The following is a 25,477-nucleotide window of genomic DNA, read 5'->3' as shown; positions in this document are numbered from 1 at the left end:
TCAAGTTTAATCAGGCAAGAGGATTAAAATTGCATGGATTTAGAACAATAGAAAATCAAAAATGCAATAATCTTTCCAGATCCAAAACATCTCCTGTGTTCTTGACAAGGCAATCGTTCAGTTTCAGCAGTGCATGCTGGGGGGAAAATGGAGGAAACATGGCTAAAAAGACCCTTGCACTGAACCATTATATATTCCTTCAGAAATTCCTAGGTATATCAGTCAGTAACTGAACTTTCCCAAATCTGGAAGAGGGGGCGGAGGACAATAAAATCAATACGAGTGTAAACTCTTGTAGAATTTTGGAAATGCCCCCATGAAAATAAAGCATTTAAATTTTGTTCATTATAACTTGAAAATGTCAAATCAGCCTCATTTCAGAGTAACCTGGAATTTACAGAGAAATCAATGAGTGAAATAAATTCAAAATGAGGGAGTGAAGAAATGGATTTAGCAGGCAAGGAACAGTGCTGTTTTCTTAAACTTTTTTCTATACAAACACAACTTTTTTACTAAATAATATATGAGAACTGAAAACCTGCAACTTTGATTTGCCTGATGTCTTCTTAGCATTGATAGAATCCAGTTTAAAGAAAACAGCATATGGTACAATTACTGACAATATTCTAATCGATCATATAAAATCAAATGACAATTTAAGTGTGTCCAATCTAGTTATTTGGAGTGACTGGCCAAAAGGAGAGATGCTCCAACTGCATCTGGAAAGAGGGCGATGGCCCCTTGGCAGAAGTGCCTGGGCTGACTGGCTTTTGGTTTGGTGGCTCAGCTGCCCTTCCACTTGACACAGCTGAGACGGCTCTGCATGCGGGACTGAGTGGGTGCGGAAGAGATGTGTGCATGTATGAGGCATGTCTCTGGGGAGGTGGGTCATGCTAGTAGATGTACACAGCAAGATTATTTGAGCCTAAATCATGCCACTTGATATAATGTGATAAAACAGGTCAACATGAGAGATAAGTTCCATTTTTTGTTTTTAGGCAGTACAAAGTGAAGGGAAGAGAAAGTGGATATCTGGAGGAAACTAAGAGGGATTAAAATGAGCAAAAAAGAAAAGACTCAAGCAGGGAAGCACTAAAGGGACAAGGAGCTCATGCAGAACCAAAAGCATTTTGCTGTATTTTTGAAAAAAGAAGCTGACTGCATGAGAAGGGATGATGATGACGAATGCCTTGGTTGAACAGAATGACCGAGTGACAAATGGAGGGAGGCATGACGTTAATCTCATTAATTCACAACCCCCTCCCGATCCTCAACATCTGAAGACTGACACTGAGGGCGGACACAAGGGCGGCACAGGGACGTGAAAACACTGTCGTGGGAGGAACCCGTTTCCAGTTCCTCAAGGTTAGTGGCCTCCGAGTGCTCAGAAACAAGTTCCTTAAACAGCAGGTGTAGAGCTGGTGAAGAACAGACGAGAAGTAAAGCTTATTAAAGCTTACTATCTCTAGCAGCTGACAGTAAAAGGGGTAGCCAAAGTTGGCCTCAAAGATGTAAGAAAACAGACAGCACCGTACCCAACAGAATGGAGGACAAATTAGTTGACATGCATCACAAAGGATTATAACCCAGCTGATGATGGCTGTTACTTAAGACAGTGCTCTCTCTTTATCTGTCTTAAACCCTCACTGTTTTAAGTCTAGGTCTCCGGTGTATTTACATTACTTTAGCAGAAGATTTAGTTTAAGAAAACCCTCTCCTCTTTTTAAACAGCCTGCATTCTATGTATTCTAAACAGAGTGAAAGAAATAAATTAAAAAAAAAAATCCTTTTTCCACTTAATGTAAGCATGTTTTCTTTCTTTATTCAAGAAAAGTGTCTGTATGTCTTAATGAATTTAATGTTACAACTGATTTTCTATTTCTTTATGAACAGAATATCTGGAGCAAAACTGCTTATGTTACCATGACTATAAGTAATATCCATGCACGGCGCAGGAAAATACTTTGAAATGGAATATTGCGCTCAGTTTTGATGTTGGTTTTTAGACAGAGTTTGGGATGTATGTACAAAATTGTACCTATTGACTAATGAGAGAACACTGTTTAAGATAATCCTCCTTATAAAGGTTTTTGGCCATTACGAGACATCTTTGTTTATAAGCAAAAGAAACTGAAATACAGCAGTATACACACACCACAGCCTGGTACAGTATATCCAGAGGAGGGTTTAGAGGAGAGAAAGTATAAAAAGATAGCAAAAAGATAAAGGAAGATCTCTGCTGCAGTGCAGTAGAAGCAAAGTAGCAGGCCTCAAAATGTGACTTATCCCTCTCTGTTTTGTTGTTTTGTCACATTTTGGACAGCCTCCTCCCTGCGTAGGAGAAGGCATCTTACTTACATCAAATAACCTTTCTATGTACATCTCCTCATTGACCTTATCTCGCAGAATGTCCTGAGAGTGGCGCACAAATGTCACGTAGCTGTCTGCCACATCCATCCCAGGCTTCTGCAGGACACAGGAAATGTATAGGGAAGAGGAAAAAAGGCCATTAAAAAGGAGGAACAGCAGAACAGCAATTATAACCAATGCACACATTATCAGAAACAGGAAAAAAGATACTTTGCGGAAAGTGGGACTAGAATAAAGTCTTTATCCAAGTGTACACAAGGTGTTACGTACCTATTAACACTGGTAAAAAGCTTTACTCTGTTAAGACCAATAACCTTTTCACATTAAATAATTGTTTTAACTTTTGTAATTTCATGTTGATTATTATCTGTGTTATTGAACTTAATTGAACAAAAACTTATTTTTGCAGTTAAACATTTCAGAAAATCAAAATCTGTACTATTATTACATGTTGCCTCTCAAAACACATTAATGTGAAGGTAATTTCTGTCTGTTTTGACAATTTTCATCTGTGGCACTCCTATACATGTAAAACAAACAACATTGTCAGAAACTCATTAGCAAACCTGGAAGCAAGTTGTTAAATGCACTGCCATTTAAATGTTTAACATATTCACTGAAGACAGTGCATTTGCGGATAAGTAATTTAGTTTTTTTTTTTTTTTTTTAACCACTATCTCTTTCGGCAAATGAAAGGCATCCTAGATCAACAGATAAGGTCAGGACTCGCAATTGTCAGTCACTGCAAATTGAACTTAGTTAACACGTCTGAGTCATTTCGAGGGGTGCAAATGAGCGAGTTTTCAACTGTAATTTTATTTTGTGCTTTAAGCTGACAGTGACTGTGGGCATAGGCAGGGTCCCTGGCCTTCGGGTCATAAAATACAAAGCGATTCCTCATTGACAAGGCATTAATTTAAAACAAATGCGTTCAGCCAAGATGTGTTGGCAGTTAAGTGATGCCCTTTGAAGCAATTTCTAGGGCATAAGAAAGGAGTCAGGCTCACGACAGGCTCATAATGTGTTTTGTGACACAACAGAGAGCGTCCCCGCGTTAACATGGGAAAGCAATGCATCAGCCGTTCTGGAGAGATCCATATGAATGGACATTTGCGGAAGGAAAGACCATCTGTAAGTCTCCTCGGGCATCCAGCTCTTGAGTAAACTTGGACCAATTATTTGCAGAGACATGAAAACAAATAGATGCAGGCCACCTGTTATTCAAGCAGACTGCCTGTCTTGTGAAATGCTCTGTGGAGATTTGTGCATTTCAGTTACAAGTAATAAGTGAGAGAAAAAAAGATGTTAGTAAGTCTGGAGCAGAGCACATCTAACCTGCACATTCAACTGTGGGAGATAAAGGACCACAAAGGACCACAAACACAAAAGAAACACAAACACAAGGACTGACGTTGACTGTATTCTCACTTACAGGGACATCCACATACTTTGAGGCTGCTTTCACCTTAGATGAGAGAAATTAGGAGAAAAGGGTAAGACTTGAGTTTATTACCAACATGTTCAGTAGTGCTGACCTAGGTCACTTCAGAAATAATGGAATTACCAGAAAACGTTCAACATATTTTTCTTGTCCGGCTTTATGCACATTGTTCATGCTAGGCATGTAAATATTACAAAGGAAACTCCAGTTCTTTGAGAAGACTTGTCATTGTGCCCAAGAAAATCGTTACACTGCTGTGTAAATATATAATTTTTGAACAGATAGATGTATTCTAGTTATGCACAATATGCCACAGTGCAAACCTGTGGTTAGTTTGTAACCTACAGGTGTCTTCACTGTTTAATACAAGGTAGTCAGCCATGTTTATGTGGAGTAAGAAGGAGAAGAAGAAACATTAATGACGCTTACTGTGAAGGAAAGGAAGGATGAGAAGAGGGTGCCCTCATCATATCTGGACAGCTTTGCCAAGACACTCTCAAGAATGACTACAAACTGAAGGAAACACAACAAAACTTTCACTGTCGAGGAACCATTGTAAAAAACCTTAGCAGATCCTGTCCAAATGGATAGTTTTCACTGCATCATTCAGACATAATTAAAAAACACTTGGAATCCAAGTCTCTGTTCTTGTGTGAGCACAGAAATGTACCTTTGCCACTAGAAGGGTGATCATCTCCTTGACAGTTTCTTCAATTAGATTGTCAATTTGGGAGTGGTATTGTCTCTGAAATATACAAGAGCCATGTTAATCAACACAGCAATCAAAAAGCTATTTTTTTCTTTCATTGTATGTTACACATTTTTATCAAAATGGAGTAGACATTCATTGCATGAACATATTTTTGTAGATTCCTCTTTTACCATGTAAAGGAGTTCATAGCAATTAAGCCTGTTTAACAATTACCACTTGCCTCTATTCGCCACGGATATGACAGCTCTCACGTTAACCCCATGTATATTCAATGCCATCTACTGCATATGGTAATGAAATCAAAACAATTGAAGTGACGGAAGAATTGGGAAAACAGCTACGGCTGCTAATTATGCATTTGGGAAATGGGGGTGAGATTTCAATTGAATTGTTCGCCACACTTACCCATTTTTTAACAAACTTTCACAAGATCGAGAAAGGAATGAAAAGAAAAATAGAGGAAATATGATGATGAACATTTTAAAGCTATATAAAAATAAAAATGAAAAAGCAAACAAACAAAATTACCAATTTCTGTTCCTAAGTACATTACATGTACATTTATTAATTTAGCGGATGCTTTTCTCCAAAGTGACTTAAAATGTTAAGGTCACCGTTATTACAAGCTTACAAGTGTAGCAATGTTAACAAACAGCAATATAGTGATACAGCTGATAAAAAAACATAGGAGGGTGCAAACCATGAATTAAAAAGGATGGGAAAAAATTAACAAGAACATGAATTTGTTTCTTGCTCAGCCTATGTGGAGTTTGCATGTTCTATCTGTGTGTGTGTAGGTTTCCTTTGGGTGCTCTGGTTTCCTTCCACAGTCCAAAGACATAGTGTTTGCGTGTCTGTGTGTATGTGTCTGAGAGTGAGCGAGAGAGAGAGAGAGAGAGAGAGAAAGAGTGTTACATTGCGCTAACGCATTCAGATGAATGATTGACTGATGGTACTGCTTCTAGCTCTGTAAATCACCCTGGATGAAAAGGTGTCTATAGGCAGTATTCATTGTATGCCACTTTGGAGAAAAGCATCTACTAAACAAATAAATGTAAATGCAAATCTAACAAAAATATGAATTATATGAACATCTAGTAATGTGGATTAATAACAAATTCTTAATTAATAACAAAAAAGATAAATAATGTCTGTAGAGTTTTTCTTTCCAACTGTAAATGAGTATTTTCAGCAGGAGGCAGTTCACAGAGACACCAGCGCCTCACTCAGAGCTGAACCAAGGCTGACAGAGGACTGAGAAAAGGCCGTACCTCCTGGCCCAGCTCCATGGCACACAGTTTGGCTGACTGGGCCTTGGCGTCCACCATCACGTTGAACATAGTGCATATTGACTGTGGCACACGGAAATCTGTCGTCCGACTGCTTTTCTGAAGCTTAGACTCAAATGCTGCCCTTGTTCTGTGGACGTGAGAGACAAAGAGAGCAGCAAAGTGTGACAAGTGCTGCTTGTGGTGTTGATCACGGAGTTGTCATCAATGCATCAGTGGACTTCAGTGGTGCCAAAGTCAGTAAAAAGGCCTTTAATGGAGAACATGCAAAATACTGTTGACAAAGAATTTGCAAAACTGATGTCCTTTTTGATTCCTCCACTTTTTCTCAAGTTCAGTCAACAAAACTGTCCAATGCACTGGGTATATAGTAGCTTCCCACTATTCATGACACATGAAGCACTGAGGGCATCTGAGACTTAACTCCTTCTCCCATCAGTCACACTGCTGTCTGTCCAACTGCTGCTGTAGCTATGCAGCACTGCACAAGAACGCTAGGAGCTAGCCCTCGTTTTAAGAGCAGTGTGTCCTTTGTATGAGACCCCTCATACCTCACAGGGTCTCATTATTGCTTCTGGAGAACTGCCTTTGGTGGAAAATAAAGGTCAGACTGAGCCTATTTACATTTACAACATGTCACCACTTTAGACTGTTCTTTCACTCTGGGTTTTAGGCTTTACAACTGATGGCTAAGTTTAAACTCAAATGCAAAATCTGAGTTTAGAAGTAGTGATTAGATACAAGGAGAGGTTCACCGTTTCACACAGGACTCAATCATGTCACTAGACATTAGCTTCAGACGGGTCTCCAAGTGCTTGGCAAACTCCTCCTCTGGCCAGTGCAGATCCCTGATGAAGGTTTGAAGAGCGTCTAACTTCCAGAAGAGGTCCTCTGAGGTGCCAGAACCGTTGCTGCCAAGGAAGAAGGTCTAGCAGTGAAATGTCAAGGTCAAACCTCTTTGGGGACATCAAAGGTGTACATGGTAATGGAAAGTTATGCCAAGGAGTAGAGAAGGAAATTGATGCAGAAGGAAATACTGTCTCATTTAACCTCCAGAACACAGGGTTGGCTTTTCTTTATTTTTACCATTGACTGATTGGATGTAACGGTATATGTAAAATAAATTTCTTTACAAAATTACTAATGTGGCAATTTCATTTTTTCAATGTATTTATTTTTCATCAAGAGATCTGTCAATAGCAAAAATAATTGGACACCTACATGAGTATGTGTCCATTTTACATTAGGGTTGCATGGTTATTCATGCATATTGCACTCGTGTGAGCTATAACCGTACACTCTGTAAGTGGGGCTTCAGTATGAAGCAGTGAGTGAGATCATGTTATTTTGGAATATCTCCAAGAGCTGCCGGATGGCCTCTCCATTTTGTTTTGCATAACATCTGCACTGAATATTGGGACATATTTTGTTTTTGATGAGCTGTCTGTTCCTCTTTTGAATAAAGCAAAAATTTGAGTAAACTAAGCTGTGTTATTTGTCAGGTTAGATCTGTAGAAGATCAAATGATGAGACTCTCTCACACCCCTCATTCAAGCCCCGATCAATAGTTATTCATATTCCACACACCATGCACTTTCAGAGGTTACTGTCATCCTCAGTAGAAACCAATGGGAGTGGAGGGTGGTTTCTATGACTTTATGGATGCCAGTTACACTTGTGAGGTTGGTCACTGCAGAGCACCACCCGACACACTGAGAATGGTAGCCAGGTTGTGCACCGAAGGACCTCTGGCATGCCAAGGCCCCGCCCATCACTGCTGTCTCCACACCCATCCAGCAAAGCGGGCCTTGTCCAGATTTCACTAAACGCATTTCAAGCATTTCCTCGGAACAGTCTATGATGGCAGCTGAGGTGTGGGGGTGCACTTAAGGCCTGCTCTCTACTCTATACAGGGCAACAAAAGGACATTAGGAAATGTTGGAAAGATACAAAGTCCTTTCAAAGTTAAAGGTTCTGTATATTTTATTTGTTTTTTTGTTGTGCTTATTGTGATGACAGAAGAATGAATAAGCAGGAGTTTTAATGGGGCAGTGTAAATGATAAAAAAGGACAAATTACTACAGCACAAAGAAAAAATCAAAGCACAAGAGAGGTCAGGTATCATAAAGCAATACATGTTATGCTCTACAGTGTCGCTTTTTGGCATTTTTTCAGATGTTGGGGAAAAAATATTCTGTGTTTGTATCTTTCCACCCTACAGTTAGATAACATGCAAGGAGGAGAAAATTAAAAACTGCAAGGTTTTCCCTTTTAAAACACAGAGTACTCTAGCTAATCTGCCAGTATTGTTAGTTTTGGCATGAAAATGACTTCAGGGAAAGGAACCCCAATGTACAGACCCAGGCTCATAATAGCTGCTCCAACTTCTTTTCTCAACCTTTAAGCAAATACACATAAGACCAATTCTGGCAATACAGATTCGTATGTGCATGTGTGTAGTATGTGTCTACGGCTACATAAATTGATGTAGAATAACATATTCTGAGGGGGAGGAATTGTGTGATTTTTTTCCACTGGCTGATTTTAGAAAATACATTGAACCCCTTGAACTTGTAATAATAAACATAAAGTTTCAGAATCTCACCCAGCATGACGCTGTGTTACTTATTAATTTACTGTTGTGTGTATGTCTTTTTCTGTCTACATTACAGGAAATGTTTCCATTTCATTTAGGAAGGGAGGGAATTATTTTAATTAAATATAGGAATACAGCAATATGTGTAAAAGAAGAAGACTGAAATAAAATAACAAAATAACAGCGAATCACTATGACACTGAATTAAATTAACAAATCCGTTTTGCATTATATCAGTTCAGCATTAGAATATGGATGTCTTCCACGAGTAGTGTGTGCTCAGTACCAAGCAGGGTAAATGAATGTGTTGGGAGCAAAGCACACATCATTAAAGTGTGTCAATGGTATGACTTGTGCAGAAAGTGACAGTGAATCAGTTTTTTCAACCTTTTTATGAATTTGTGGATTAGCAGGCAGCCCAAGAATGCCATTTTTGGATAGTTGAAGACATTTTCAAGCCAAGGTCACGTCTTTATACATCAGATCCATGATGAACTCAATACACACTCAGAGTCATATATAGCAGCCATCCATGGTGGGGTGGAAAAGCTAGGCATTTGTGGGAGGTTAACTTGTACAGGTAGATTTGGTACTTTGGGAATTTGAAGATTCACATTTGGCAGATTCACATTGGGAAGATTACTTGTTAAACTCCTGTAGAGAAGAAACAGACAAAAGAAAATACTATAACAGTGACAATACAGATGTGGCAGAAGCAATGTGATACAGAACTAGATTATGCTCAAAACAAAAAAAAAAATCAAAGACATTGCACATAACAAAGAAATATCAGCAGCAAGAAGCTTTCCTTTTTTACAAGAAACATGCAAAAGAATTTTAAAGCATCTGCAGCGATTTTGTAAGAGGACAGGCAGAGAGAGAAGTACAAGAATAAAGAAGCTGTCAGCACATCAATTTTGAAAAACAAATGCACAGCAACAGGGTGGCACACAGGGAGCACTTACAGTCTCTGGTGACATGTCAAAGGACACACTATGGCGGGTTTGTTTTAACATGAAAGATGTACATTTCATATTACAAACTCCTGGACCAAGAAGGCTCAATGTATGTTGGTATGTGGCTATGGGCAAATCAAATCACACCACTGAAACATATACCCTATTGCTACACTTGGGACAGATCCTAAATACTGAGTGCACTTAATCTCCTCTTTTTGTGGACAAATGCTGTTAAAAGGGTAGTCAGATTGTACAAACAGACGATAAAACAGCAGACAGCTATGCACAATAAGCTAAATATTTACATTTTGACAATGTATAATGACACAGAAGATTGTGGATTTTATATATTTGATTCTTACCTGCATTTAGAAAGAAAAATGTAGATTGCAAAAAAATTAATAATAACCAGATCTCAGAAGAGATAATAGGGCAATACACATCACAAAGACTTTATGGGTTAGTTATTCTTGTCAAACTAAATTAGAATATATACACATTTATTTTCACAACCATTTCTATTTATATGTATTTATACAACAGTGCAACAATGATGCCAATATATCAGCATATGCAGTATAACTGTTTTATTCTCTCTTCAATTTGTTAAGGGAGTTTAAGAAGTATTTGGTTGGGTGGGCTGCCATTGTTACTTAAGACTTCTCAGTTTGGGTCAGTTTTTTGCTTATAGATGACTTGACCAGAGCAAGCATTAAAAAGTTAATCATAAGTTGTACATTAACCAAAAATATATTAACAATACATACTGTATTCATAGTTCTATTAAATAAACTGCACATTACTTTTATTTAACAATTTAGATAAATACACAGAGCATAATACTTGTAAATTCAAGAAGTCATGGAAATACACAGGATATTTAAAAGCTTAAATAACTGAAACAGTAGTTAACAGTGCACGTTAACAAAATCTACAAAAAATATATATCCCTAAAATGGTAAATCTTTAACCTTCAAACTACATTCGCAGCTGCTTTTCTTTTAATCCTTCCATTGAATATAACTACTGATTTTAATAATAATAAACACGTGATGATTGTATCAAAGCTAAATTATTGCATATATTCTTAGAAGGGCAACAGCGGACATATGGACTTGTAATGAAACGCATAGTTCAGCATGGTGGCACAGTGAATAGTGCTGTTGTCTCACAGCACCTGGGTAGTGTGAGAGAACATGGGTTTGATACTCACTCAGTCTGTGTGGAGTTTACATGTTCTCTCCCTGTTTGTGTAGGTTTCTTTTTTGGGTACTCCGGCAGACCAAACACATGCTTTCAAGTGAACAGGTGAATTCTAAAATTGCCCATAGCTGGTATTTGTATGTGTAAAAATTAGTGACTCACTATAACTTGTGTACTAACTAGTGTATTCAGCATTATAAGTCTCCTCGGGTGAACAGGTGTGGGCTGTTACTATTACACAGCGTTGATTAGAAGTTGCTTTGGAGGAAAGTGTCTGTTAAATTAATAAATGTAAATGTACGTTCAGTTAGATAAAGTTTCCTTACTTCACTGGCTCCCAGGTCTCTCGCTCAAAGCCCCTGTGTATTGACTGGGCGATGGATGACTCCATCAGGTCCACATATCTAACCACAAGGGGGGCAAAGAGGTCCTGTAGGTGTTTGTGGAACTTCCCATTGCACAGGTGATCTGGGCAGAAAAACAATAGTATTCTAAATAATAAAAGGTAAACACAAACAGATCGTGATAAGACACACTTGTACAATGTCTACAACTGCTTGTCCCGAGTGGGGTCGCAGCAAACCGGAACCTAACCCGGCAACACAAGGCACAAAGGACACACCCCGTAGGGGACGCCAGTCTGCCGCAAGGAACCCCAGACCCACCACATAGCAAGTGCTGGCCAAACCCACTGCACCACCACATTCCTTGATTGTGGTAACTTGAACTAAAAATGTAAACCAACACCATGGATAGCTCTTATGTCAATTTAAGGAGAGCTAGAATGAGACAACTGTAGAAAAGCAGAGGGAAGAGACACAGTGAAACAAAAACTAATTTTACAGCCTGCATCATCACAAAGCCGTTTTTTATAGCAAAGCCTGTATTGACATCATGCTCAAGGTCATGGATACTCAGTAGGTGCAATGTTTGTCTTCTTTCATGATTGCCCTGCTCCAATTAGCCACTTCAGCGGCTGCTGTACATTTTGATTTATTTATCCAGGAGCAAGGATGGTGGGTTAGTTGCTCTGGAGGCGTCGCTGCTCTGGACCTCATTAACTGCTTCAACAGCATCTGAATTTGGCGCCTGTCTAGTGCTAAGGCTATTTCCTGCCACATAAGCTCACCGCTAGAGAGGGAAACAACAAATGACCTTCCACGCTGAATGCCCTGTATGCATGTGTGCACGCACACCGCATCGTGTCCCTGGGCTGATGTGTGTGCAGAGCTGAGCACACACTAGTGTGTCCAGATGGCACAGGGATTGTTGGTAGGGGCTAAGTGCAGGTCAGCTCTTACAATGGGAGAATACCCATGCCTTTTTCAGCAGGGTCGCTAAAGGTCATTGGAATCTGCACAGTTCACACTCATCTACAGCTCAGCTACTTCTGTCACATGGTCACATTCCTCCAGTCAATGTTTCCTGTGTTTTATTCTTTTGCAAGCTTCAGCAAGTTCATTAAAAAAGTACAAATGTAGATAGCTTCACGTTGCATTGGCTGTGAGGGTGAAGGTGGTTAAGTCTGCCCACACCTCTCCCAGATAGAAGATTTATAGCTTTTAAAAAGTCTGTGCAAAAAAGTTTGCAGTGAACTAAATAGGATCTCAAGCTGACCCAGATGTACAGTAAGACATGCTGGTGCCTCACAGCTCCTGGGTGGTGCATCCAGACATAGGATTGAGTCTGCTCTAAATTGCCTTTAATTTGTGAACATGTGGAGTGTGGGGCGGGGGGTGCGGTGGCGCAGTGGGTTGAACCACAGTCCTGCTCTCCGGTGGGTCTGGGGTTCGAGTCCCGCTTGGGGTGCCTTGCGGCGGACTGGCGTCCCGTCCTGGGTGTGTCCCCTTCCCCCTCTGGCCTTAACGCCCTGTGTTGCCGGGTAGGCTCCGGTTCCCCGTGACCCCGTACGGGACAAGCGGTTCTGAGAATGTGTGTGTGTGTGTGTGTGTGTGTGTCCGTGCGCGGGTGTGATTACCCTGCACTGGACTGGTATCCTGTCCAGGGTGTTATCAGGCCTAGTCTTTTTGCTTTCATGATAAGCTCCAGATAACTCCAACCTTGGACTGGCCAAGGGGTTAATAATACTGATGAACGAATAAATGATCTTGTCTCACACATTTCTCAAAACTCACTCACATAAAGGGTACTTTTCCTGGAGTACTTCAGGGTAAACACCTTGTTTAAGAGTACTAGAGCAGTACCAGTGAATACATCTCAAACAGACAGCCTTCAGGTTATAGGTCCATGTTCTGAATCTCCTTGCTATCTGCTGTCCCCATACATTGCAATATACTCATTACCCACAGAACAGGTACATTAGCTTGCATAACAAAAAGTTCAGTATGGCAATGTGTGAAAATACTGTTAAACTCTGGCTTATCTAATACACCTTTGGTCTAGGACATTAGGGCATTAAATAGAAATGTTTTGGGAACATTAACTGGCAGCTTGAACTCAACCTACTTTTTACATTTACATTTTTCCAAAACAACATACAAGTCAAAGTAAACAAAAATGCATTCCATGGTAGAAGAGCTTCATGTACAAACACACAACTATCAAAATACACACACACACACACACACACACACACACACACACACACACACACACACACACACACACAGTTTCAGAACCACTTGTCCCATACAGGGTCGCGGGGAACCAGAGCCTACCCAGCAACACAGGGCGTAAGGCCAGAGGGGAAGGGGACACACCCAGGACGGGATGCCAGTCCACCACAAGGCACCCCAAGCAGGACTCAAACCCCAGACCCACCAGAAAGCAGGACTGTGGTCCAATCCACTGCGCCACCGCACCCCCTCTATCAAAATTCATATTCTGTTAAACACTTTGATGTCTAATATGAACACTTTGCTAGCACACATAAGTAACACAGCTATCAGAAGTGGCATTCAAATAACAAATACAAACTGGACAAATATGGAGATATGTTGGAGAAATTTACAAAACTTTCAGCAGACTGGGAGAGAAACATGTCAGAAAGAGGTAAGGTTTCATATGTCAGAAAGAGGGATTCAGCAGTTCATTATGGAAGGGTTCCACCACATGAGGAAAGCTGGAGGAGCACAGTAATAGTTGTACTCTTTTGATGTGGAAATACATGAGTATTGTGCAATAATTATGGTCCCAGATATGGTGAAATACACAGGCATATCAAGGGGGCAGTAGCTAGAGTGATACTGATACAATGTTCAGGTGTTTAAATGCCCTCACTGTCCCCAACATCTTGACTTAAGAAGTAGCATTTCTTAGTGTGCAGCGTGTATAACTTGGCAGCACTAAACATGTGCTCGGTGATTCTGTATACAATCACCAGCCATAGTATACATATGGGATGACTTTTTCATTTTCCAAAAACCGGTCAATTTAATGCCATATTAGAATAGTGTCACGTCCACGCCCGCACCACAATCAACAGCACCAGATGTCGACTGGGCACCTGAGGACAATCAGAGTACTCAGCTTTAAAAGACCCTTTTCAGCCCCTTCGCACTCGCGGAATGTCATTGAAACAACCGTCCCCTTTTGTACCTATGTCCCGTTCTCCTTAAGTTCTAGTTCCTGTTCTTCAGTCCCCAGCTTCTGACCATTCACCTTGCCCCCTGACTTCATGTACGGATCTTCGCTCCCACTCTGACCACCGATCGACCAATTCTTCGCCCATCCCCGACAACGGGAACTCGCCTGACCCCTCAATTCCAACTTAACGATTCAGCACTTGGGTTCAGCCTTCCCCACCGCTGCAGTTCTGGATGACATATAGGTTGCTTTACGCTCAGTTTGTTTAAAATGCACATTCCATCTCAGATGGTGTGCACTGTAAGTGGTACTGTGTGATTATTACTGCAACACATGAAAAAATATGCTGTTCATTTTGAATATGTTGATGATTTTATTGCTTGTAATAGTTTGTGTTTTAGTAAGTTTTAGGTACAATTTTCCGGGTCCATAATTTTTCCATGAGAAATAACGGTAATTTTATTACTGCATAAAAATTCCCACACCAAACTAGGCCAATTAGTCCCGAGAAACCTGTAGTTTAATTTTTAAAACCTGTGCAATGTGCTGTCTGCATTTGTCTGATATCTTATAAAACAGCATTGAGTAGAACAGATTAAATTATTGCATCATACCAAGTTATCATTAGTGTTACCATGACACGCTACAGCTTATTATCCCCAGTCAGCACCCTGGACAGAGCTGGAACAGCAATTGACATTCATCAGGGACACAACCACAGAACCACAGCAACCAGGATTTACAATGACATTTTGAGTCTTCTGTTTCTCATTAAGAATTTCTTGTTTTCATGCATTTTTAAAAAGAGTACTCACAGTCCAAGCGGAGGAAGTCATTTAGAAGCTGGAAGAGTGGGAAGCTATCCCAGCTGTCGGGTGGCTGCACCTCCAGGGCAGAATCCATGTCCACAGCATACAGCGACAGGAAGGTCTCAGCATGTTCCACCATCAGGTCTGACCACCAAGCAAATGCCTTGCCAAGACAGAAGGGAGCACGGGAGGACAGTGAACAGGGAGACAAAGTCAGATCTTCAGACTTTAGGGTAGGAAAAAAGGATCCTTGCCCTTAGTCAGAACTGTGCATGATGTACTATCTGCACAGACACTTAACTCCTCAATGGACCAGCTGTGAAGGGTGCAAGTCAGCAATGTAGAGTCACTGCACCCTGTTTAAATTGCTCAGAAGAAAGACATTGTTTCCTTTATTGTCTTAATTATGTAAGACTAGTATTACATAGTTCCATTAACAACATTTTATCCTGTGCGAAAGTTTCACTTTTTTCTTGTAATTCATACATTCTCTCTGCAAATATCAAGTCATTACCACTGAAAGATTGCACATATACTTCTCTTGATTAAAAAATAGTGCTTGGATGATGTATCTACCAACTGCTGACTTTCAACTGGTAATTAGCAACCAATGTTTCTGCTGCAACACTGGTGTACAGATACAGAGTAAGATTGCAAGGGAAAACATGAATGAAGTTGGTAGGGTGTTTATCAGAGATTTCTGAGATCCAAGGTAAAAGAGGGCTGGGAAGAACTGATTCATGCAAGAGACTGTGCCTCCATGCCACCTCCCCAGCAGCCTGGCCCCATATTCACCCATTCACATCAATGGTCCAGATGTGAATGTTTCATGGGTTCATGCAACCTGGACACCTTTGGTTTACTCCGCAAGGTGTCATCATGCAACAGGACACATCACCAACAACAGATTACCCTAAGCAGAAAGCCCCTGGCTCTTCATCTGTAGCTCTGGAACCTTTCTGTTCAAAACAACTCCTTTTCTGCAATTCAGACTTTAGTCACTTGGATGGCTAGTAAGTGACACAGAGAGGAACACTTTCAGTCTTAAATTTAATCTTCTGTGTACTAACAATCAAAAAATCCATGAGTAAATGCTCAGTGGAGTAAATGCTAGCGTGGAAAATTTCTTCTCCCTAATAACAAAGACGCACGTTTGTCTTTTTCAGACTTCAGTTAGATGTATGAACATCTGCCAGAGGTGTGTACAGGCTGATCCCTGCTTGCTCTTACCTCATATCACTTAACCAGAACAGAGTGTACTACACAATGGTAAGCTTAACAACAGCACACTCAAACTGCCATTGCCTGGCAGTTGTTGACAAAAAAAAGTCACCTGGATCAGACAGAGTACACTCCAATCATGGTCTTTGAATAGGGAAAACTGAGTGAAGGGGTGTGAAGGCAAAAATATTGGGATTTACTTTGGAAGTGCTTGCCTGGGCTGATTCGCCGGCTTCCTGCCAATGCCCTGCCACACCGATAAAACCGATAGCTGCGCAAACATTTGGTCACCTGTCTAGGTCAAACTGTATTGTGGAGTACAAGGAAAGTTGAAAATACAGGAAAATCCCAGTAGGAAAATTGTTGTCTGCAGGACATGCACAGTCTAAGGGGGGGGCACATGAGACTTATCTCATTCAGCTAGGCAACATACCTCTTTCCCCTGCCCAGGTCATCCCACATCGAATGAACAGTGAGAGAACAGGGAAGGAATAAATCATGCAAGTCCTTCAGGACCCACTGCTGAGGTGATCGTAAGTGTCACAGTTAGCTATGAAGAAACGGCCGTGATTGAACAACAAATATATACATCAATAAATAGCTGAATATGCAGCATTTTATAGGCAAGCCACAAACAAAAGGGATGGTTATAAAACAAACTATATATACATTTGTGCTGTTCAAGGCAGCATGCTCTTGGAATGGGATCTGTAATAGACAACGAGGATTGGTTCCACCACGAAGGTTCTGTAAACTTGACTAGCAGGTGCAGAATGCCCCTGCAGCCCATCTCACTGTGATCATAACAGGCTGAGCCTATCAGCAACTTGAAAACGTGTTGGTGAAGCACAGTGTATCTCACTGACCTCAGATGACACCTACCCCCTGCGCCTTCCTCTCACTCAGGCCTGTTACTGTTTGATGTCGACAGACACATTTTACAAATGGTTTTACCATAGGAGGGCAAGTCCAACAGAGTGCAATTTTTTTAACACATTTTTTGAGTTGGGTGTTGAAAAAGAGATACAATATTTGCAATGGTTATTATGTGTTGGTATTCCCCTCCTTGTTGCCGTGCTGTCGAGAGCAGCAGAATGGAACTGTACCCATGCAGTGGCTGAGTGAGGAATGACTGGCACTGGTTTCCTCTCATTCCCGGTCTCCACTCAGCCTTGACCACTGTTCCTTTGCTACAACCGCATGCGCAAGAAAAGGGGTGGTTGATTAAGAGAAAGAAACATGAATACTGTACCGACTGATCCCCCGTACTTGTGACAGCAGTCTGTTGGGCATATTCAGAAACATGGAATAAATCTGAATAGCCTCAGATTACAGTGGCTCATCTGGACATCTTGAAATTGCAGCAGTGAAATTATACATCTCTTCATGCTTTGAATTACTTAATTGTCTGAAGTTTGACCACAAGATGAGAAATAACAGATTTACCTTCCTTGCTACACAGAATTATCAGACTGACCCAAGGCCTGCAGGTCCTGTGTTATATGTACTATGTCATGCTGTACACATCTCTCACCAGACTATAGTAATTGCAGCACAGGGGAAAACATACTCCATCATGGCTTTAGTAATATATCAGAAAAACACAGAAAACTGCCAGTTTCCAAAGATTCTGAAAATAAAGAGTGTACTGGGGAGGGTACTGGTGGGGAGATGGACAGGTTTAACTGCTGAAAGCTGTACTCACCTCTGCATGGTGCTCCTCATTCTGCTGCAGAACCTCGATGACCAGCTCAGCGAGGCGAATCGTGTCTTCCAGCTTCTTGGCAGGTGTGACTAAGAGGCCTACATTCTCTGAAGCAGAAGAGAATGGTCAGTGCGGCAAATGCAATTCTTGTGTTTTTCTGCAGGGCTGATTTGTTAATGCCAGCCGGGGGATCCTACAGGTTGTCATTTTGCATGCATATAATCCTACTGACATTACAATTAAATAGGGTCTAATACAGAAAAATCATTCAGCTATATAAGAAAAAAATGACAGCATGTTTAGTATTATAATCATACTCAATGTATCTTTTAAACTGTTCAACACGGGGACTTATATCAGTATGGTAACACATTTTATAGTATACAAAACTGCAGTGAACTTAGGTATAATGCACAAATATTAAAGAACAGCAGACATAAAGGCTAATAATAAATCTGCCATGAGTGTAACATATTAGCACATGCACATACATGCACGGTTAGGTAAGGTTTAGAGCTGGAGTCCTGTGTGGGGATGTTACCCCCAGTTCAAGCTTATTAACATATCTGTGAGTTATTCAGTTAGAGTAGAGGTAAGAATGAAGTCAAATCAAAAAGAAAACAACCATGCAAAACGTACAGAATGTACAGCATGTTATTTAGATCTGACATTCAGACTAAATTGTTGTATATATGACAGACACTGTTAAACATGAAACATGAAAAGAAGACTCTTTCATCTCATACAGGTATTTGCTAAGTACTATGCTACTGACGTCTAAGAAAAAAACAGATTGAGCAAATAAAACACTGGATAGACACTTCCCACAAGACCGTTGGATAAAGTGAATCTACTTAGATTAAATGAAGAAAAAACCAAGTTCAACCGCACAAAAATTCTTTGGCCACCTGTTTTGCCTACCTCTGACTAAACAGGCTGAGCTTCTGTGTAATCAGACAAAAGACAGAAAGTTGAAACAATTGTGTGACCATGTGATCGATGAGTGGCAATGAGTGTGCAAAGGAAAAAAACACCAATGACACTAGGGAACAGGGGTTTATGCTAGCCCCTGAATCTGTATCGATTATTGATAAATTTCACAAATCTCAAAGAACAGATTAGTTTAGCAGATTCATTTACTACCCAGAGGTACTGCAACCCAGTATACAATATCCTGTAACTCCTGTGATAAGTTTGACTAGCAGTAGCACTGTATGTGCTTTTCATGAGCACGCCACAGCGCTATGGGTGTTGCCAATGAGGAGCCAATGTTTCAAGCCATAGCTACATGTGTGTTTTATACAGAGATCACATTGCTCTGAATTGGATTTTTCCTTCTTTTCCTAACCCTTTGTTTGTTAACATGCCCAGGCAACCTGGCTGCTAACAGGTGTGCTACATCATCTTGAGTTTGGTCACAACAGACTGTTTGGAGAGCTGAATGCAGGGTGGGAAGCACTGGGTACAAAACAGCATACACTGCAAGGGCTGGGTCTGCTGCACCTGAAGGAGATTAGAAGCAATCCACTTCATGCAGTGTCACCATGCCGTCTCAACCAATAATACTCTGCCACAAACACACTCAACACTTTCCCTTTAACCCTTCATCTTCCCCAAAGTGGGTCCGATTATTGTCTTCTATGGCAAACATGACATATAGTGATTAAAAGTTTCATTCAAGGTCCCTTTTGAATGAAAACTAAATGTAATTAAGCTTCACAAGCTACCTTTAAAACTGACAGGAAAATGACAAGAAACTCTGTTTTTGAGGTATTTTGGTTAGTGAACTTTAAAGATACAAAGTTGTCACTTAATGATTATACGTAAAACAATTTGTCAGAGAGAAGCTTACACACACTGTCTGAAACCGCTTGTCCCAAGCGGGGTCACGGTGAACCGGAACATAACCTGGCAACACAGGGCGTAAGGCCTGAGGGGGAGGGGACACACCCAGGATGGGACACCAGTACATCACAAGGCACCCCAAGAGGGACCTGAACCCCAGATCCACCAGAGAGCAGGCACAGGCCAAACCCACTGTGCCACCGCACCCCCCAAAAGAAGATTAATTTCTTTTAAATGTTATTTTTTCTCTAAAGACAGTGAGGGCATGTCAAGTGAGGCATGTCTGATCATTCCTATACCTATTCTGCTACTTAATGCTAGATGTGTGTGAAGGATTGATTCTGTGGTCCAGAGGGAAATGGTGACTGTGGAAGCTCTATCCCCCAACTTGAGGTGATCTGCTGTGCCTGGCCAGACCAGACACAGTTCTCTTCACAGGGGTATGAAAGACAGGGAATCCAGCAGCCCTGTTCCTCCCCCTGTTCCACTCTCACTCTGTCAGTGGTTACCGTGACTAGACAATCAGGCCTTTCATCGTTTTTTGCCTGTGCATACATTTTCACTGTGCCTCAGTCTTGGAGACGGTTGATTCCCCAGGTTGGTGCAGTAGGAGTCTAATTGGTTGTGTGAAAAGGGATGTGCGCTGTAATGCACTGTAATGCACGCTCAATGAAGAACACTTATGACATTTAAATGAATATTGCATGCTAAAACTGGTAAAGGAGGTTGATGCTTTGGATCTGGACCTTTTCCCTAAAGTTTAGCCTAAGCTTTATTTCACTTTACACAAAACAAACATCTGTACTCTAAGAAGGTCCTAAATTTGCTGTACAAAAATGATGTACTCAGGCAAAATACATTTGGTCACTTGACTATCGAAAAATCTTTTCTGATGGATGGAGTATCAGGTGCAGTTATTACCTGTCCATCAAGCCTGTGAAACATTAATGGTGATGATAATGCAAAATTATCATCAGTGAAAGTTTGACATTTCACTCATTTCCACTGTATTAAAATAAGCAAAATGATATTGGTGCACAAAAAATTCAAAGGTAAAAAATTTACTGAAGTATAACATCAAATATTCAATTTGTTAAGCAGTGAAGCAGTCCACATGGGGAATCTGTTGTACTTCAATATTCATTACTGCATTTTAATACATTGGACATGCCATGGTTCTTTTTTTTAAAAAAAAACTATTACTTTATTAGCAAACATGCATGATTTTAGTGAAATTTTTCATTATCTGAATAAATGTAACTGGTATAGGATGAAACTTGTAAAAGTGATATACTCTAAGAAAATGCTGAGTTAGAAGTAACTCAGTGCTGAATCAGTACAGGAGAGAACATGGGCAGGGCTGTTTTACTTAGGCGTTTTTGGTTTTGCCAAATCATCATTATACCATTTATCATTATGTGCTACGACATTTCCCTTGCTGTCTTCATATAGCCTTTCACAACTGAGTTATACAAAACAAACTGTCTTTCCCAGTGCATTAAGCCCTTATCCTGCTGTGTGGTCCCATACTGACCCAGCAAGGGGTACTTTAAATACAACATTTTTAAGAGTATACCCACTAAAGCATATTTGTAATAGAGTAATACTTCTTAAACAAAGTTCATGATGAAAGTTCTACAGTTTGTCTCTGTAATTAAACTGCCTGACACTATGCATGCAGTGTCTAAAAGCACAAGTGAACTCACAACATGGTGCATCTCCATTTCTGGAATGCAATGACCAAGAAACTATAGAGGAGAGTTGTGTAACGTTCTCACAATGCTTCTGTAGCATCATAATGGTCATTTTTTTGCTGCTGAAAACTGCAGCAACATTGTGAGATCGTTAAGGGTTAGCTGGAAAAGAGTAAGTAACCACCAGTACAATGCTATGCTCTAACGAACTAGGCAACAAGGCAGACAGACAAGTTCACCTGGATCCTTCTGATCCTTTTGATTTTTCTCTACTTCAGAGAGAGAGAAAAGGAGAGAGAAGGAGAAGAGAGAGAAACAAGGAGAAAGGAAACATTAGTGAAAAAGTGAGAAGAGGTATGTTTCTAAGATGGGTGAAAGGCCATCACCCCTCAACACCCAGCTGTTCCCCGCATGAGGGGTCACTCCTGGACCGTCAAAAAAGCAAGACGTTTTAAAGTAAAACCAAGCAATGGATACATTTGAACTCATTCGTAGAGTAGAATCAATGTTGACACAGTTGTGCCTGATTTAGGAAAAGAAAAAATGAACAAAACAATGAAACAAACACTACAAGATTAAAATATAACTACTAGGACATAAAAAAGGCAGTTGTAAGAAAAGACAAGACATATTCATGGTTTTAATTCAAACTCATACTGCACTCGACATTGATGCAGTGACTTCACTTCCTTACAGTTCCAAGCTCCTCTCTTCTAAAAACTTGGCTCCCAGTGGAATAGCACTGTCATATCTGTCCTTTTTGTGTGCTAGTGACATGTTCAGACAACTGAGGAATACACAGAAGCAAAGTAAAAATGCATTCAAGTCACAGACATGAACGTTAACGTAAAAAGCTAGCAGATACTTCATGTTCGTCACAAACAAATGGACCACTTGTAATTTCTGATCGCTGTTGACAAGACCTGGTTGGATTTCTCACACTTGGTTTCACAGACAGAAGCAACAGAGAAAAGGCAAAAGGGGTATCAGTCAGGGCTGTTTGAGGCGTGCTGTCTGAAGATGAGAAAACAGAAAACGTGAGAAATGGAGGACAGAAATTTTGACGTAGGTACTCACGAATGGTTAAATCCATCACTTGAGACGCCAAGCGGATGACAGGATTTTCAAACATTTCTCTCTTTTTCCCTATAAAAGAGGATTTGGGCATGCAAGAGGCTTAGGTCAGAGGTGAAGAGGTTAGAGGCTGGAGGAGAACTGCATGTTTGGTTTGGAGGAGAGTTGCAGTGGGATTGGCAACCAGTGATAGGAGGGAGGGGAATACCTGCACAGATGAACGGAAGTGTCTGGTGCTGGGTAGGTGAGTGCTATTGTCAGACTGCTATGTCATTATACTTTTAATGCTTTAACATTTATAATTTTAATGAATCATTCTATGAGCCTGGGGTCTGTGACATGGAATTGTCAGAGGAATCTCTTCCAAATTAGAACACTGGTAATCATGCCTGAGACATAGTGAAGAACAGAAATGTGTCTAAAGGGCTAAGATACAAGAAACCAAGAAAGGAAGCTTTCTGTATCTTCAGTGCCCTCAGGTGTTTCTTTGTAGACACTGAGTTTTCTGAATCAATTTGGTATTCATTGTAATGTACAGCTGTCTGCTTTAGTACATACATGTACACACCCATGTGCTTCATATACATAGTATATATTACATTAAAATAGATGGTAAATACTCTTGGTCTGCCAGAAATGTCACATATTTGAAATACAGCTTGACAGGGCGATGGGTGTCACGCTAAGTCTGTGCCTATCAAAGAAAATCTTGCACATGCAGCTGACAGATGTTGGGTTGCTTCAGTGTGCAATCCCAGCGTGCTTTGTGTATTGGCTTTCTGGACGCTTTTTATATGAGGCTATAAATAAGCGACAAAGCCAATAAACAAGGAGAAAGGAAAAGCAGAAAGAGCAGGCAGTGAGGAGATATGAAGCGTTACTCTGAATAGGGAGAAGGGGGGTGGGCTGAAAGAGGAAAAATTTGCTTCTTTAGAGTATTCCCACACCTAGAAGTTGCCATGTGAAAGAGGACGTCAGACTTGAAGAAACCAGCAGTAATTGAGGCATGGAGGGAACCACAGTAAAGTGTGAGATCTACAGGTTTTCGAATTGAATGCATTTTTACTTACACATCTCTAACATAATTTCAGTGACCTACACCACAATTATCACATCTGAAAATAAAAGGCACAATTAACAGACTGAACTAGAAGCATAGCTTCCGCCCTATGAATTTCTCATCCTTTGTCTGAATTTTTTGTGGCCTTCGAATAAAAAGGAAAAAAAGCAACATTCGGAAAGAAACATTTCAAAATTTCACACTTGCATATATACTGCCCTACTGCCACAGGACCCTAAAGGTCTGAATTTCTGAACCTGTAGGTGGCGATGTGGTATAAAGGGCTTTTAGACCCTTTTCTGGATCAAAACTGTCACTGCTCTTGCACTGTCACTCATGTTTAAAGAAACCAGATGGAATAATAAAGAATTTTTCTTATGAAATCGCAAAACGAGAAAAAAATACTGAAAAAATCAGACATTATAAATTTTTTTTTGGTGTGTTTCTAAAAACCATGTCTCTAAAAACAACCTAAATGAAACCGAAAAGCAACAATTATTCTCTTAAACACAAAAAGGTAAGTCTCATTCTTAACTCCAGTATTTCAGCTTACCGTATTTTGGCAGGTAGAATTATATTTATTTATTAGTTACTTTTCTTTCATAAGAATTTCACCCAGTCAGCTCTGCTCATTCCACAGTATAGTTTCATGAACTAACAAAGCTCAGCAGGTGCACCTCTCCTTTGTCAATGGCAGAATAAAATGGCAGTGTGGAGCATGGCGGGCCCCTCTATGCACAGATGGTTGGATTTACCTTCAACTTTTGCATACTCTGAGAGGCGCTGGTAGTTGACCAGCGCGGCCTGTTCCAAACATTTGCGAATCACAGCTTTCACCTCCTCCTGAGGGACAGGCGTTACAATGTCCTTCATCAGGACCTGAGGACCCATGCAGAAAGAATTCTTATGACTCACTTTTTCCTGTGAAATTTGAACACAAAATCCTATAATGGTCAGTTACAAACAAGACATATGGGGATCTAATGAGATAAGATTATCTTAAGTTAAACTGAATGCATACACATAACGCAGAAAGTATATTTAATGCAATATTCTCCTGGGACCCAGCCATTCCCTTTTTTCTATAAAAGACATATTTTTAAGGGCATCTCTCAAACTACACATGTTAACATGTAGTCCTAATGCAAATTATAGAGGACATTCTACACTTCTGCATAATGCGATGTTTACGGGTTGGGCTTGAAAAATGTTCTATGAAATCTTAAAATATATTAAAAACCCTTTTTTGCTGGGTCACAGCAGGGTTTTCCTGGGCACGTGAAAAGTAAACAGAAAGATTTAAAAATGTTTGTGTGTACAAATGTACCATTACATGTTCAGATAAACAAGCACTGAATAATACAGCTATGCTTTTCAACAATATAAATTTCTGCTCTATTTCCTGCAGACTAGAAAATAATGTCAGTTAAGTATTTTCCCAACAACATCATGTTAATGCGGACTAACCGTAATACATTTGGTCATTTTCAACAGAATACTCACAGGTGACATAAACTAAACATGACCATAAAAAGATGATTCATGGCCTTAACCTCCAGTTATTTTATAGATAATAAATTCATTCAATTTATTTTCCATGCCTAGAGCAAGAATCAGGACATGTAATTTAATCACTGAACCATACTTATCCATTGAAAACTTTCTATACACAATGTACTTAGTTGTCTTCTTTGACACAAGAAAACTCCCCCTAAAGCTTTCACTTCAGAACTGTCAAGCCAAAAATGGCCTTTATATAAAATTTGAGTAAACAATGCTTTGCACCTTCATTACAAAAAAATTCCAGATACAAAAATGAGAAAAAAACATGAAAAGTTTACATACCCTTTCTAGCAAAGACAGAGTGGCTTTTAATGCTCCTTCAGGGCGGCCAAATGGAAAGCAGTACCTGCAAAACAAAGTCAACTGTCTTTATAACACTTCTAACAATGA

General features: G+C 40.2%; 1 protein-coding gene across 9 annotated transcripts in view; it reads right to left on the bottom strand.

Moving 5' to 3' along the window:
- The window catches only part of cadpsa (Ca2+-dependent activator protein for secretion a), a 111,729-nt gene that overhangs the window by 10,938 nt on the left and 75,314 nt on the right, over positions 1–25,477 (bottom strand). For 2 of the 9 annotated variants that reach the window (XM_018734126.2, XM_018734127.2), the window contains 14 exons: positions 25,370–25,433; positions 24,280–24,403; positions 21,630–21,662; positions 17,852–17,958; positions 17,399–17,428; positions 14,932–15,088; positions 10,897–11,038; positions 8,916–9,062; positions 6,568–6,723; positions 5,795–5,942; positions 4,482–4,556; positions 4,241–4,324; positions 3,803–3,835; positions 2,359–2,466 (listed from right to left, as the gene is read on the bottom strand). In XM_018734126.2, coding sequence (XP_018589642.1) covers positions 2,359–2,466; positions 3,803–3,835; positions 4,241–4,324; positions 4,482–4,556; positions 5,795–5,942; positions 6,568–6,723; positions 8,916–9,062; positions 10,897–11,038; positions 14,932–15,088; positions 17,399–17,428; positions 17,852–17,958; positions 21,630–21,662; positions 24,280–24,403; positions 25,370–25,433 — 1,408 coding nt within the window. Of the gene's footprint in view, positions 1–2,358; positions 2,467–3,802; positions 3,836–4,240; positions 4,325–4,481; positions 4,557–5,794; positions 5,943–6,567; positions 6,724–8,915; positions 9,063–10,896; positions 11,039–14,931; positions 15,089–17,398; positions 17,429–17,851; positions 17,959–21,629; positions 21,663–22,467; positions 22,537–24,279; positions 24,404–25,369; positions 25,434–25,477 lie in introns of all 9 variants that reach the window. The other 7 variants (XM_029247738.1, XM_018734129.2, XM_018734128.2 and 4 more) reach the window with 7 other exon arrangements.

Source organism: Scleropages formosus, chromosome 22 (assembly GCF_900964775.1).
Source record: "Scleropages formosus chromosome 22, fSclFor1.1, whole genome shotgun sequence".
NCBI classification, from domain to species: Eukaryota; Metazoa; Chordata; class Actinopteri; order Osteoglossiformes; family Osteoglossidae; genus Scleropages; species Scleropages formosus.
This window is presented reverse-complemented; position numbering and strand designations above follow the sequence as displayed.